The sequence below is a fragment of the Emys orbicularis genome, chromosome 1 (genome assembly GCF_028017835.1).
Source record: "Emys orbicularis isolate rEmyOrb1 chromosome 1, rEmyOrb1.hap1, whole genome shotgun sequence".
NCBI classification, from domain to species: Eukaryota; Metazoa; Chordata; order Testudines; family Emydidae; genus Emys; species Emys orbicularis.
Window position 1 is genome coordinate 115890667 of NC_088683.1, and position 16486 is coordinate 115907152.

The 16486-nt window shown below is 47.3% G+C and overlaps 1 protein-coding gene across 1 annotated transcript in view; it reads right to left on the bottom strand.

The window, feature by feature from the left end:
* Positions 1-16486, bottom strand: part of LOC135895239 (sodium- and chloride-dependent betaine transporter-like) — a 53756-nt gene that overhangs the window by 25477 nt on the left and 11793 nt on the right. Inside the window, exons 7-11 of the mRNA XM_065423316.1 lie at positions 14265-14368; positions 13072-13196; positions 12457-12569; positions 11371-11508; positions 9054-9156 (exon numbers count right to left, since the gene is read on the bottom strand). Of these exons, the coding sequence (XP_065279388.1) occupies positions 9054-9156; positions 11371-11508; positions 12457-12569; positions 13072-13196; positions 14265-14368 (583 nt within the window). The remainder of the gene's footprint in view (positions 1-9053; positions 9157-11370; positions 11509-12456; positions 12570-13071; positions 13197-14264; positions 14369-16486) is intronic.

Sequence of the window (16486 nt, forward strand, 5' to 3'; positions counted from 1 at the left end):
GTGTTGGATGTTTTAGAAGACATAAAAACCCCATTGACAGTTCCCCTACTTTTGCAAACCTATATCCAGAGGGGAAGTTTCTTTCTGAACCCAGCTGGTGATCTGTTTATGCCCTGAAGCATCAGGATGCAGAGCCCTTATAATGTTTTCTCTAGCCTGTAAGAACCGCAGATGCTGTTCAAGTTCAAATGTGTCTAATCTATTTTTGAAGTTATTAAATTTTGGTTTTCTCAAGACTATCCAGCAATGGTGAGTTCCTCAGGTTAATTATATGGTGCATTAGGGAAAAAAAGATTTCCTTCAATCCATTTTAAATTTGTTGCTCTCTGTCTCCCCTTGTTCTTTATTATGAGAAAAGATAAAAAGGTGCAATTGCTCATACAATAACTACCATCCTCAGGGCTTGTCTTCACTACCCGCCCGGATCGGCGGATAGAAATCGATCTCTCGGGGATCGAATTATCGCGTCTCGTTGGGACGCGACAATCGATCCCCCAGTCGACGCGCGTACTCCACCAGCCCAGGTAGGAGTAAGCGCCGTCGACGGGGGACCCGCGGCGGTCGATTTGCCACCGTCCTCACAGCGGGGTAAGTCGGCTCGGATACGTCGAATTCAGCTACGCTATTCGCATAGCTGAATTTGTGTATCTTAAATCAATTTCACCCCCCCCCCAGTGTAGACCTAGCCTCAGTTTGATTGCCCTTCTTTCTCTAATTTGAGATGAACTCACCAAAGCCGAAAGCAGAATTCAACTATACAACCCATTCATAGAGTAGCATAATCATCATTTGCAGTCCTATAGAACCTTTCATTTGAGGATCTCAAAGCACTTTACAAAAGTAGATATTATTGTCCCTATTCTACCGAGGAGCAAGCTGAGGCACAGAGAAGCCAAATAACTTGTCCAAGATCTGCCCAGCTAAGCAATAGGAAAGCCCAGAATGGAAAACACGGCCCAAATCCTTAGCTGGTGCACACTAGCATAGCTCCAGTTGAGGATCTGGCCCAAGTTCTTCAGACTCTCTGTTCTCTGAACTATCCACTGAACAGCCGTGTTGTCTGTTTTATTCTCTCTTTTCTTAATGCAGCCTCAATCACATCTTCAACTAGCACCACACACTGAGCGGACATCTTCACTGGCATGACCATAGTGATGCCTGGATCTCTTTTCTGAGAGGATGAAACAAATTCAGAAGCCATCAGTGCAGGTGTGTATTTTAAATTATTCCTCCCAACATGCATTTCTTTGCACTTGTCTACACTGGAATTCATCAGCCATGGTGTTGGCTCATTTCAAAAGTGGCTCAAAAAGTCATTTCAGTTCAGGATGGGATAGAGGGGAGCGGGGGAGTAGAAGTGTGAGCTACCGGGACTTGGGAGTCTGCAGATTAAATTATAAGCAATCTGCACAGTAGGCAGAGACATAGCTCTGAAATGTCACATGCAAATGTAGAACAAGAATAGATCGTAGTGGACGGGAAAGCTGCTAAAGTGGATGCTTGCCTCAGATAACCAGTCCCTGTTATTCCAAAGCAGAAGGCAGAGCTGAGGAGAAGACTCCAGATTCCCCAGCAGCTTCTTGTCCATCCTGAACAACATCACGAAGAGTAAGAGGCCTCTCTATTTGAAAAGATCAGGTTGACACTTAACCTTCCATGGAACAAAAACATGGGCTCTAAGGAAAGTGATGAAGAATGAAGCAGAGAGACGGTGCATGTGTGAGTGGGAAGAAACCAAGGGACAGTTTACTGACCATGAAAATGCTATAGTCATGGGCAAGAGTGAGCTGTGTCATGAGGTGGGAGAACTGGGAACCAGCACAAGGCACGGGCAAAGAGAATTCATTGGAGGTGAACAAATGGAAAGACACTGGCAGTCTCCAATGCAAACCTTATGTGGCAATATTTAGACCAGGATAAAATCCCCAGAGGCCTTCACCTTTCCCAAAATAGAGGGAGACTGATGAGGAGACATTGAAGACATGAGTTTGCAAAGCATAACCAGAGAGAAGCTAAAATATGGCAGTCTGGCAAAGAGGCAGCAGAGCCCTCTAAGCAACCCACCCATTGGATGGCAGGGAAAGCACAAGTACCTGTTCAGCAGGCTGAAGCTGCAGAAGGGAAAGGAAAGCAGAAGAGTGAGTGGAGGCATGAGAGGGGAAGGAAAGAGCACCAGTCAGGGATCATGTTATGAAAGAGAAGAGGCAATGGCAAAGATTAGTTGTCCAGGAATCCACGCTGAAGATGGGAGGAGGGCCAAAAAAAAGTGTTATTCATTCTTATCTGTTAATTACACTGCTGTAGCACCCAATCACGATCAGGGCCCCATTCTGCTGGGCGTTGCACAAACACACGGGAAGACACCGAGTCCCTGCCCTGAGAGTTTACAATCACAATGACAGCAGAGCTTCTGAAACACAGCACCCCAGGGAGGCGGGAAGAACTCTCACGCCTCTCGATGGGCTTGGTGCAGCTGGGGCTAGGGCACAGAACTGCCCCCTGTAGCTCCTCAATCCTAGACTGTGTAAACACAGGGCCTGTTCCTGGCATAAATTAGATAAGTCTGGTGGATTCTCTACTAGACTCTAACTGCTAATGGTCCCAAGGGGGTGTTATGGCAGCCAGGGGTCACTGGGGCTATGCTCCCTTCCTCCGGCCTTATCTCCTGCACAGACTACGGGGAGAGGGGTTGGCATAAAGTCACTACAGCCACTATCCCCTCCTGAGGTTCTCCTATGCAGGTGGAATCCTCCAGTGGCTGGCTACACTGCTTGCCAAAGGAGCAGTGTAAGGTATCCCGGCTGCAGTCACAACAGAGAAACAATGGCTCCTCTCTCTCCAAACTCAGTCTGACTGCGCTGCCTCAGCTTCCCTTTGGAAGGTTCTCTCCACAATCATAGGAGCTAGAAACCTCTTCTCCTCCACACCCAGGGGCGGCTCTAGGCACCAGCAAAGCAAGCATGTGCTTGGGGCAGCCCATTTGCAGGGGCGGCAGGGATCCAGCATGGGAGCTGAGAGCCAACAGGGGGCCCTGGGAGCTGTAGTTCCTTGGTTAGCTCCCTGCCTATAGAGCCAGCCCTGGAGCAGGGAAAGAACTACATTTCCCAGCATTCCCCTGGCCACTACCAACACAGTTCTCCTGTGTACAGTACTATAAAATCCCTCCTGGCCAGAGACTCCAAAATCCTTTTACCTGTAAAGGGTTAAGAAGCTCGGGTAACCTGGCTGACACCTGACCCAAAGGACCAATAAGGGGACAAGATACTTTCAAATCTTGGGGGGGGGAAAGGCTTTTGTTTGTGCTCTTTGTTTAAGGGGTCGTTCGCTCTTGGGACTGAGAGGGACCAGACATCAATCCAGGTTCTCCCCATCTTTCTAAACAAGTCTCTCATATTTCAAACTTGTAAGTAAAAAGCCAGGCAAGGCGTCTTAGTTTTACTTTGTTTTCTCAACTTGTAAATTTACCTTTTACTAGAGTGTTTATCTTTGTTTGCTGTACTTTGAACCTGAGACTAGAGGGGGGCCTCTGAGCTCTTTAAGTTTGATTACCCTGTAAAGTTATTTTCCATCCTGATTTTACAGAGATGATTTTTACCTTTTTCTTTAATTAAAAGCCTTCTTTTTAAGAACCTGATTGATTTTTCCTTGTTTTTAGATCCAAGGGAGTTGGATCTGTATTCACCAGGGAATTGGTGAAATAGGAATTTACAAGCTGAATTGTTTTTTTTCTTTTTTCTTTTTACATCCTCGGGAGTAGCTAGTTAGAAAGTCTCTGTTAACTCAGCAGCACTCAGCAGCAGCCTGAGCTAAGTGCATCCCAGTTTCAGTCAACTGCAGAGGGGTGTGACCCAGCACAAGAAAACAGGAAAATGACTACCAAAGAAGTAGCTAACAAAATAGAACTGGCCAAACTAGAAGCAGAAGAAAATGAAAGAAAACATCAGAGACTGCTTCAATTAAAAAAACTCGAGACAGAGCAGAAAGAAAGAGAAGAGAAAGCCAAAGAGGAGGCCCACAAGAGAGAGATGAAGCTGGAAAAAGCCAAAGAGGAGGCGAGAGAAAAAGAGATGGAGGAGAGAGAAAAAGAAAGGAAGCATGAACTGGAAGTAGCAAGGGCTAGGCAGGATGCACCAGCCCATCCTAGCAACTCCTCTCCAGGTACCACTTCCCATCCCAGAAAATTCCCCACCTACAAGGCAGGCGATGATACTGAGGCCTTCTTAGAAAATTTTGAAAGGGCCTGCCTTGGATACAGCATCACTCCAGACCAGTACATGGTAGAGCTGAGGCCGCAGCTCAGTGGACCCTTAACAGAGGTGGCGGTTGAAATGCCTAAGGAACACATGAACAGTTATGAACTTTTTAAAAACAAGGCCAGACTCAGAATGGGGCTAACACCCGAGCATGCCCGTCGGCGGTTCAGAGCCCTAAGGTGGAAACCAGACGTGTCGTTTACCCAGCATGCCTACCAGATTGACAAAAATTGTGATGCCTGGGTATCAGGAGCAAATGTTAAATCTCTGGAAGATCTGGTTTCCCTAGTAAAAATGGAGCAGTTTTTAGAGGGTGTTCCTGAGGAAATAGAAAGGTACATCCTAGATGGGAAGCCCAAAACTGTAACCGAGGCGGGGGAGATTGGAGCCAAATGGGTGGAGGTGGCAGAAAAGAAAAAAACTAGTAGCAGTTGGAGCGAATACCAGAAGGGGCAAGCCGAAACAAAACCTTACCACCGGGGACAACCCAAGGCCCCACCCACATCCCAAGGGAAACCCCAGACGCCTTCTCACCCCACCACACCAGTCTCCATCAACCAACATCGCCCCGGTGATACCTTAGCAGGGCGATGTTTTAAATGTAATGAACTGGGGCATATAAAGGCTCACTGCCCCAAGGGAGGGAGTGAGGAAGCTGAAACCTCATGCTGCAGCCTGCTATGAATGGAGAGCTGCACTGTGAGTAGGGATTCCATATTTTAACATTCAAAAAATAGGACACTCCACGGGGAGGGAGGGTAGCCCCACCCTGCCTCCATCCACTCCCTCCGACTGCCCCCCACAGAAACCCCAACCCATCCAACCCCCTTGCTCCCTGTCCCCTGATCACCCCCACCTGGGACCCCTGCCCCTAACTGCCCCCCAGGACCCCACCCCCTAGCTAAGCCCCACTGGTCCTTGTCCCCTGATTGCCCCCTTCCGGGACCCCACCCCCTATCTAAGCCCCAATGGTCCTTGTCCCCAACTGCCCCCTCCTGAGACCCCCCCAACTTCCCCCCTAGGACCCCACCCCCTGCCTGTCCCCTGACAAACCCCTGGGACTCCCATGCCTATCCAACTGCTCCCTGTCCCTTGACTGCCCCCCCCCCGGAACCCCCTACCCCTTCTCCAACCCCCCAGCCCCCTTACCGTGCCACTCAGACCAGCTTGTCTGGCTTCACGCAGCGCCAGACACGCTACTGCATACATGCTGCCGTGCTCCCCTGCGGAGCCACAGGCCCCCCTCCCCTCCCCCCCAGCACCTGCCTTCCAGATTTGAACACCTCAAAATTCAGGAGTGCTCAAGCTCAGTTTGGGCAGCTGTTACTTCATTTCTCCCAAATCAAATATACTGATCCACTGTAACTTGCTGTAGAAAAAGTAGGATAAAATTGAGCAAGAAATGCTTCCCAGTGGGTATTAGGACTGGAATTGCTATTTTCAACAGCCATTGCCCTTTTTGTTTGTTTGTTTGTTTAAAAGGAAGACAGTGATATTGCATTGGCAAATTCCCCATAGAAAGAAAGAGTGGAACAAAAGAATAATAAAGGCACCTCAACTTTTCCTCATTTATGTAGGACAGTCTTATAATATGCATCCAGATATCCTCCAATCACACAAGCTGAAAATTGTTCCACTTTACTGCAGTTCTGTAACCATATGGGAACCAATCCTGTCTGTGTTCTGTGCACATCTAAAATTCCTGCTGAATGACCTGCCCTGGGAGCGAGTTACCAGTGACCCAGGGCTGTGGCGGAAGGAGGGTGCAGGTGGGGGGGGGGGGTGAGCCCAGGGCTGGGGCGGCAGGAGGTGTGTGTGGGGGCAATGGTGGGGGGTAGGGGGAACCCAGAGCTGGGGCAGCAGGGTGGGTGTGTGTTTGTGGGGGAGAGCCCAGGGCTGGGGCGGCAGGGGGGTGCGGTTGGGGGGGTGAGAGCCCAGGGCTGGGGCGGCAGGGGGGTGCGGGTGGTAGAGAAGAGCCCAGGGCTGGGGGGGCAGGGGGGTGCGGCGAGGAGCCCAGTGCTGGGATGGGGGGCAGCCAAAATTTTTTTGCTTGGGGCGGCAAAAAACCTAGAGCCGGCCATGTCCACACCCACCCTCCAAAAGAGCTTAATTCCTGCAGGAACTGATTATGGGCTTATCTTCATTGCAAAGTTTCACTCAAGTTATAACTCGAGTGTTGCCGCTTAGAGATCAGACATTTCCAGGCCTGGGGTCTAATATTGAGCCGTGCTGAGCACCCACATCCCTCCTTGACTTTAGTGAGAGCTGCAGGCAGTCAGCACCTCTTAGAATCATATCTGACTTAATTGCTCAGACCAGGTGGATCATTATGTCCGGTATCTGATGGTCAGTGCTAGTGCTCCAGAGAAAGGGATAACCCATGCAGTTAGCCAGAGGAGTAATGCTCCATGAGGGTGGTGAGGGGGATCCCTTGTTCTTTGTCAATCTTTATATGCAGGAAGGAGCCCAGAGCTGTCGTAGCTGGACACACATTACAGAAATTAGTGAGAGTCCCATAAAGGGAGCTACTCTCCTCCCTCCCTCTTACTAAAAAGGGAACAGATCCTGGGGCCCAATCCCTGTGTGACTCTGTATCTCCACCAGGAGAAGGTCTGTTTGAGGGATGCATCCTAAAGGTGAAGCTCCCCAGGCGATCTTGTGGAAGAAAACCCGGGCTGTGTTTAAATTCTAGGGGGGAGGATTCCATTCATTCTATGGCAATGAGATTTCATTCCCCCTATTGCAGGGCTTCTCAAACACTGCCAGGGCATGGACCACATTTACAGACAGACGGCCTCCTGAGCATCACGCCTCCCCGTTCACAATTGCACAGGCCACATCCCTTCCCAACTGTGATCATATAACACCCTGGTGACAACCTCACCGATTGCTCATGTAGAAAAGACTTACTAGCAATGAAGTCAGGGCACTCTTAGCAGTCTGTAATGGGACATAGCAGCTGGGAACGAAGAAGAAAGCCAGCCCTGTTGGGAGCCACTATCCTGCTGAGTGTTAGCATGCTGCGTATTCACAGAATCATAGATATGTGGGGCGGGAAAGGACCTCAAGAGGGCATCGAGTCCAGCCCCTGCTCAGAGGCAGGACCAAATGAACCTAGACCATCCCTGACAGGTGTTTGTCTAACCTGTTCTTAAAAACCTACAGTGATGGGGATTCCTCAACCTCCCTTGGAAGCCTGTTCCAGTGCTTAACTACTATTTATAGTTAGAAAGTTTTTCCTCATATCTAACCTAAATCTCCCTTATTTTACAGTAAGCCAATTACATCTTGTCCGACCTTTAGTGGACCTGGAGAACAATTGATCCCCAACTTCTTTAGAACAGCCCTTAATATATCTGAAGACTGTTCTCAGCCCCACCCCACCCCTGCCTCGTCTTCTTTTCTTAAGACTAAACATGCCCAGTTTTGTTTTGTTTTTTTAACATTTCCTCATAGGTCAGGTCAGGACAATACATGTTGTGATTGTAATGGCTTTACTCTAATTTGCACTTGCTGGCTTCATTTCTAAGAGTGTTCAAATGGAGTCAGTAGCGGGAAAAAATGGGGGAGTTGGTTTAAAAAAAGTGACTAATGCCAGTTAATGGGTTTTCCCCTGGCTATGGGTCAGCAGCACCGATTCTCTGGCTTACATTGCAAAGTATTACAGCAGTGGCGCTAACACAAACACACATTCCAAGCTTCCCTATTGCCAGGGATTATGATGCCATCCACCAGTAAGTAGCTTCCTCCTGCCTGTCAGCAAGGCATTGTTACAAGGATTTGAGATTTCAGGTCCACAGCTTTAGTCCTGTAAACAGACCAGGCTGAGTCAAACCCACTGATGGCATTTGCCAAAGGGGAAGCACTAATGTAATTTTTTCCCAGCTCTGAAAACCGAGCGTAGAATAAGTTGATAAGTTTTCAGAGCTCTGGATTTGAAGGCTGATGCCCCAATAACATGCTGCAGGGAGCATTCTCCAAACAACACGTACACACTGGGATTAACTGTTCCAGAAGAGAGCTCACATACAGTCCTCTTGCTGCATCAGAGCTGAGATTGAAACCATGAGGACTGTTTTAGATAACCAGAGCAGATAGAAGGTGAAGTGATGCCCTAAGGCAGCATTTTGGGTGGTCCTGCAATGAATCCATGCTCTGGTTTTTGCATTTGTATAAATCTCTCTCACACAGACACATGCACACACAGAGGGAGCAGGCACAAGCTTTTGGTGTCCAACCTTGTTCCTCTTCAAGTCATTGGGAGTTTTCTATTGATTTCACTGGGCGCTAGATCAGACCTTTAATTTCATTTGTAACTGTGGCCAGACACTATGCAAATGAGTTTTATGCGTGCTAATTCACAGTGTGTATGTATATGGAATTTCAGATTAAATAAATTGTCAGGATTAAATTAACAGAAAGACAGAGGGAGATTGCATGACAGGTCAGCCATAAAACGGCAGCCAGTGCCACTCCTACGTGGAGAATCCTCTTCTGCTCTAAATGAGCATAGTCTGTGTCAGCCAGAAAGGGCTAGAGGTCCACTGGCAGAACAGCACAGTGCGTGGGAGACAGAACCTATGCCTGAATGAGCAGGAAGACTGAATTCACTTCTCTTCCTGGGAAAATCCCTTTCAAAGCAGAGATAAGAATCATTCCTACACTAAGTGTGTGGGGACTGAGGAATCCCATGGGTGAACAGATTAAATGGGAAGCACGAGGCATTCCTGCTTTTCCATGGGGCTGACATGGCTATTCCCATCCCTCCCATAGCAGCCTGGGTCCTTGTGTTCCACTTACCATATACCCAGCCAACACAGATGACTTCAAAAATGGCCAGGAACAGTAGGCACGTACCGCTGGCAGCATAATAATCAAACAGCTGGAAGATGTACATTCCACCCTGTGTCAAGCAGAGAAAGGGGAGACGTGGAGGGCTCAGCAGAAGGGTATGTGCAAGAGAAAATGGAATTTGAACAAATACAAAACAAGGCTGAGGGACAGGGGAACTGCACACAGAGCAAAGGGGTGTTGGAGGAAGGATCTCTCTCTAGGCCTGTCCACACTAGGACATTATACTAGGTACCACCAGGCACTAAAATGATGGTCAGGCATGGGGCCAGGATGATGTTTCACAATCATTTCATAGCATGATTTCACTGTCCACAGAGAACAGGGATTTGGGGTTTTTTTAAACGCTGCTATAGACCATTCTCCCTGGCAAGTTTATCGCACTGTTTCTGAATGTGGTCCTTGGCTATGTTGAGCTTTGGGCATAATCCGTAAAGTTTAGATCTAGGTGTGAACTACCCTGAAGTTCAGTATGTTTAGATGCCGGGTTTCTAGTTCAAGCCCATCTCTACATGTTGCAAGGATCCCAAGCATAGTTGGAAGCCCTATGGAAGCAACGGCCTTTGGCTCTCTATTGTGCAATGACAATGGACTGAGCATTTGTTCTACTCTCAGGAAAACTATTTGTACAATCTGACTCTCTCTTGTGTTCTCACAACTTGTCTTGACAAGAAAATAGCACCTCCAAGAAAAGAAAAAACTGGAGTAGATACATTGGAAAATTATTCAACCCTTTGAATGGCCACTGAGACAGAAGAAAAGCTTTCCTATTAATCCCACCAAACACTGAGCCGGCTTTGTGCAGTGTTTAGATTATCCCGCAGTGATGGGCAATGTGTAAAAGCCCCAGGGAAGTTAGATAGGTCCTGAAGTCCTGATGCAGTTTTCACCCAGTCCTTACTCAGGCTAAACTCCTATTGCCTTCTGCGGGAATTCTCCCCAGTAAAATCTCAGCAAGGACCTCTGAATTTTCAGATGACTGCAGGAATGCCATCTAAGAGAGGTTAAGGGTTGTATCAGATAGCAAGATCCTGCCGTCTCCAGAGTGTGGGGAGCAGCTATCAAGGACTTCTTTCCTCTAAATCAGTGGTTCTCAACCAGGGGTACACGTACCTCTGGGGATACGCCGAGGTTTTCCAGGGGGGTACATCAACTCATCTAGATATTTGCCTAGTTTTACAACAGGCTACATAAAATGCACTAGTGAAGTCAGTACAAACTAAAATTTCATACATACAATGACTTGTTTATAGTGCTCTATATACTATACACTGAAATTTAAGTACAATATTTATATTCCAATTGATTTATTTTATAATTGTATGTTAAAAAATAAGAACGCAAGCCATTTTTCAGTAACAGCGTGCTGCGACACTTGTGTATTTTTATGTCTGATTTTGTAAGCAAGTAGTTTTTAAGTGAGGTGAAACTTGGGGGTACACAAAACAAATCAGATTCCTGAAAATGGTACAGTAGTCTGGAAAAGTTGAGAGCCACTGCTCTAACTTAGTCTAGGACCTGCTATCAACAGCCTTCATACCCCCAGTCATGTTTTCCATGACAGCCAGCCAACTGTGCCTTTCCTTGGAAGGCCTCCACCATGGCAAAGAGTGGCAGCATTCACATCTCACGTGTAGCTCCTCTACTTTTGACCTGAGAGCCATCAGGACTGGAGTTTGGATATAAAGTTCCTTTCAGGTGGCCCTTCCCTGGTGCTCTGTTCAGGGGTAGGCAACCTATGGCACGTGTGCCAAAGGCAGCAATCGAGCTGATTTTCAGTGGCACTCACACTGCCCGGGTCCTGGCCACTGGTCTGGGGGGCTCTGCATTTTAATTTAATTTTAAATGAAGCTTCTTAAACATTTTAAAAACCTTATTTACTTTACATACAGCAATAGTTTAGTTATATATTATAGAGTTATAGAAAGAGACCTTCTAAAAACATTAAATTGTATTACTGGCACGTGAAACCTTAAATTAGAGTGAATACATAAAGACTCGGCACACCACTTCTGAAAGGTTGCTGACCCTTGTGCTAGGTTATCTCTGAGACATATCCCAGAGGAAGGCTCAGCTATACAGTACGACAACATCTCAACTGGCACTATATAAGAAAGAAGAACTACTGGTTCTGATATGCACCAGCTAATAAAGTAAACTAAAGAGAGAGAGAATAACTAACAGTGTGAAATACAAACTTGCTGCAGATAATACTGCTCCAAACAAATCCATATCCCGCTCCCCCACCATATACTTCCCTTCTTACCTCAGTGACTAGCATCAGGCTAAGTAGGTAGCATATGACTGCAACGGCCAGGATCAGCAGCTCCCGGTGCCCTTTCTTCTGGAGAACTTTTGGGTACATGTCGACAATGGCCGTCACCACGCTCTCAACAGAGACGAACTGCAGAAGAATTCATGTCAAGAAACCAAGAACCTAATGTCTCTCTTTCCCTACCTATCCTCTTTCCCTATTCCATTCTTCCACTCAGGTAGCCTCTCTCCTTTTTCCTACACCTAAAGCATGAACGGCTTGGAAACAGGGAGGTATACCTGCATCTGAGTCCCAAAGGAAGTGGAGTTACCACTGGTGCAACATCAGGAATTGAGCACCCTGGAGGAGTGACTGGAACCACATCTGGAACTGAGTGAGATTATCCCAAGCCTTCCACCTGGAGTAGGGAGGATGTTCAGGTACAACAGAAATGACACACGGAACATGGAGACATAAGGGAATTGCACCTCACCACAAAGGATTATCAAGAAATAAATTGTGTGTCACAAGGAACCACTGTGGTATAAAAGAAGTTACTGCCAGGAAGCAGCTACTCTGGAGGCAGGAGACAGTGAGGGTACTGCAGGTCACAAGTCACACCTGGAATCAAGAACACTCGTAGTACAGTGGGAGCTGCCATTAAACTACAGTTACAGATGGGGCTTGTCACAATACAAAGGGAGTCCTAGTGGACTTAGAGGAGATTGACACAAAATGTGTAGTAAAGTGCCTGGTTCATGAGGGATGACTGCTAGCCCCTAAGGGCAGACTTGGCGGGAAGGACAAAGAAGTGTGGCTGCTGGTTGTCACTGGATTGTCAGAGACTTATGCTGGAAGGTACAGGTGCTGCAGATCACTGTTAAGGAGTAACACCTAACACCAGCTGACTGCTGGGATGTACTGGCCAGCTCTAAGTATTATCATTCTGAAGTAGTAACATGGATGTGTGACAGGTGTTCCAGGTGGCTGAGAGACACATCACCATTTCCCAACCACGAGTTATGATCTACATGAGGCTCTCAAACATGTGACAGACACCTTGGAGTTAGAGGGAAAGAGGAGGGTTATTTACTATACCTGGCTGTCCAGTCCCAGGAAGATCAGCATAAGGAAGAATAGGCAGGACCAGAGCTGAGACAAAGGCATCATCATTACAGCCTTTGGATACGCAATGAATGCTAGGCCCGGACCTGCCAATCAGATAGCTGAGTAAGGATGAGGTTTCCCCAATAACACGACCCAGCAACACAGAGACCAGTTTGATGTGCTGTTTAAAAAACTTAGCCTGCCAAGACCTCACTTCCCCAGAATGTATCGTGCAATGGTCACTGACACACGGGATAATAACTGCTGACATGGGCTGAGAGGCTGGTTTTGGAAAGAAGAATCAGGGATTTCAAAACAACAGGGAATGCAGCTCTGCTTCTGGACAGTGGCACTAAGTGCATCAGGATAGCAGAGAATAAAGCAGTGGTTCTGGATGACAGGGCCTCTGACTCCGCAGAATAGGCAGAGGCTGTTCTGGGCAACTGGACTGGGGACACTAGCAATTACAGAGGATGTACCTTGGTTCAAGGTAGCAGCACTGCTAACCTCATGGGTTGGCTTCATATTCAAAGGTGTCAATTCCTAAAAAGTCCACCCATGTTTTAAGTTTTCCTTTTGGCCCTGTCACATTTAGAAAGCACCTACCTGACTCGGCCACTTCTGAAATGGGCACGCCCTGTTCTTGTGCCATGAAGCCCAGCACAGAGAAGATAGCAAAGCCGGCCACAAAGCTGGTGGCACTATTCAGGAAACATAGTATGAAGCAGTCCCTGTTGGGGAAGAACCAAAGAGAGAGAGAGAGAGACGGCATTGTTTTCCTCTGCAAATTTACCACTTTGGGCAATTGCTTTTGTGATCAACTTTTTGAATGGGACATGAATCCATGCACTTGCTTACACTAACACTAGCCTGAGACTCTTCCAGAGGCCAGCAGCCTCCAGAGGCCAGCAGCCCAGAACTTGGCAGCCTACAGCCTTGACCCATGGCACTACAAGAACTACATGATTATACTTGGCAATAAAAATGACGGAGGGCTACAGCCATATATTGTAAGCAGGATGCCCCAGTGAAGGCACTAGGGACTTGGCATAACAAGGGGCAACAGGAATCACCATATGAGGGTAGAGCAATGGAACAAATATTGAGAGAAAAAGGATCCTTAAATAACAAGGGACCTGATCCAAAGCCCTCTGAAACCAATAGAAAGACTCCCATTGACTTGAATGGGCTGGGGATCAGTCCTGAGAGGAAAAGGGAACTGGAAGCAAAAAGCACTGGATGAAAAAGAACCTGTCATGCCAGACAAACCTTTCTGTTGCTCTTTCTGATCGAATTAAAACACACACAGGGCGCACTAAAGGGGCTGGGATTTTAATAAGGCATTTGATGCCGTGGGGCAGATTCTCTTCTTCTTTAGACCACTGTGAATCTGGTGTAATTCCCCCGAGATCAGACCCAGGTAACTGAACTGAATTTGGCCACATGCATTACTAAATCTTATTTCCATATCAGATAACATTTTACAATACTCATATCAACTCAACAATGGCATCTTCAGGAGTCTCGTGCCCCCTCTCCCTGCCCAGATGGAAGAGTGCCACCGGCAGAGCCACCAAAGGCATTTCTTGTAGCCCCTGGGTTTTCCTGGGTAGTCTCCTACCCAGTCGCTGAGCCCTGCTTAGCTTGTAAGAGCTGACAAGAGCATAGGACGAAATGGCATGGGCCCCACGCATGATTTCGAAGCAGTGAGTGCCACAGCTCCAACTACATTCTGCTCGGCTGCCCACACGGCCCTCAGCTGGATGTGAGAGGGAGAGAGAGGCACAGGCTGCTCCTACCTGTAACAGTTGTTATTGTACTTGTTGTAGCTGCCCAAGGCTGTCAGGCACCCCTGGCAGATAGCATAAGAGAAGATGATCTGAGTGCCTGCATCCATCCACACCTAGAACAGAAAAGGACAGTGATTTCCAGCCATGGCTAAGGAAATAGATGGTAAAGTCCTGTCAGGGTACACACACTTCGGGAAGCAATCTGTCAGACATAGAGAAATCCACATCAGGCAGAGAAGGGAAGAATCCATACAGGGTGTGACGTGTCTCTGGATTGATTGTCCCAGCTTTGGGGACTGGAGTGAAGATTCCACCATGAAAAGGGAGGATTTTCCTTCTGGACCCCAATGGCTTCTCTCAAATAATCCAAGGAAGAATGGATTTGAGTGGGGAAGGTAGAGTGATTTTTAAGCCCTCAGACAGGGGCAGTCAATATGCAGACCGTGCCTATTGACTGCCAAATCTGGACTGCCAGACACTTTCGAACGGACCGCAAAATCTTTGTATTTGCTTATTATCATCATTATTGTTATGGAGGTGTGAAAATATTTCTCTGGACTCTGGACCTGGACTATACCTTGACCAAGAAATTTGGACCTTGACAAAAAGTAATTGACTATCCCTGCCCTAGGGTGTCTGTTGCATAATCTGTCCTTCACCAGCTACCCTGATGGAGGGCATATTCCAAGAGGGCTGTCATCATCGTTCCCCCGAGACAGTGATTCAGGGGGCTAGATCAATCCCAAACACCATTCATTTTTTCTAAGCTAAAGGGCCCGGAGAATGTACAGAGAGGGTGCATGGGGATGTGGCATGGTATAAAGACTGTACCAGCACAAGTTGGAGATCACGTAGCTGCTTGGGAGTGAAAAAACCATGAGTATCTCACAAAGCCATCCCAAACAAGTGCCAATAAAACCTTTATATGACACCACACCACCCGGTATTCCCTACACATGAGGGTGGAAGAAGATCAGGACAACGGGAGCAGCCAGGAGATGTTGGGTTCATAGTATCTCATCACCACCATTAACTCATCCCGGCACCCATCCAGAGCAGCAGAGTTTGTTGTTATTTCAGCCTTCAGCTGCTGGCTCCTCCTCCACTTCATTGATAGCACTTTCTCTCACACCGTGTGATGCTAGTGTACAGAGCCACAAAGATGGGCTGCAGTGCTCAGAATCTTCCACACAGCCAGGGAAGGATATTAATAGCAAGTTAACAGCCAGGAAGGAACACCTTGTCCAGTATCCTTGCTGTCCCCTAAACGGTGCCCAGCAGGCTTCCAAGTGGCTGCAAATTGGCAGGCCTTCAAATACACGCAGCCAGCCACTGCTGTTTGAATTAACTGAGATCCCTCATGGATCCAGACCTACTGATTCACCCAGGAACCTTCCCGCACTTCCCCCCCTCCCCCGCCCCATTATAATCAAGGTCCAACCTTCTCCACAACAAACTGGACCCAAATTCTGCAGCAAGGTGTTTGGCTCCTGCCGCTCTCCCATGTGGCAGACCAGAAATTCCATATCAACTTCATTTAGATTAGAAAATGGAGGTTTTTAATGAATTAACTGAACACGAATAAAACACTCAACCCCTGTGTTGTTTATTTTCATATTAAAATTCCATTTAACTTAAGCTGTCTCCATGTTTTCAACATGTCACCGATTTTTGTGTTGACAAGACATAACTGCATCTGAAAGCTGGAGGTGTTAGCAGCTGGGTAGGGAGCAGTTGGGCCTTTTGCCATCTGGGAAGATGTGGGAGACAGTTTGAGATTGTGGGTAAAGCCCATTAGCTGATTGCTTCTGCTACAATAATCAGCAGTGAAATAATTAACATTTAAATACCCTCCATTAGGTCTCAGAATTAACACCCCATTGGGATGCATGGAACAATAGTTTGGAGATCTGCAAACTCAGGGAACTAACACTGAATGCAAGTTACACAGTTTCAAGCTTTTTCCCCCCATACGGACAAGGGCTAGAAACAATGTTTTTTAAATTAAAGCCGAGATTCTGGAGCACAATTCTGCAAGAAGGTGCTGATTTCACAGCAAATGCCAGAAATGCCGAATCTCAGAATAAAGGGGCTCCTGTTTATAAAAACTGACCAGTTGTAGCTCCAATAGTTACCTACTGCAGTTTGTCTTATACTAGGAAGCTCGTCTCCCCGAGGAAGCTCCAGCCTCTTCCAAGAAAAGCTCAAGCTGGGCCAGAGAGCGTGAAGAG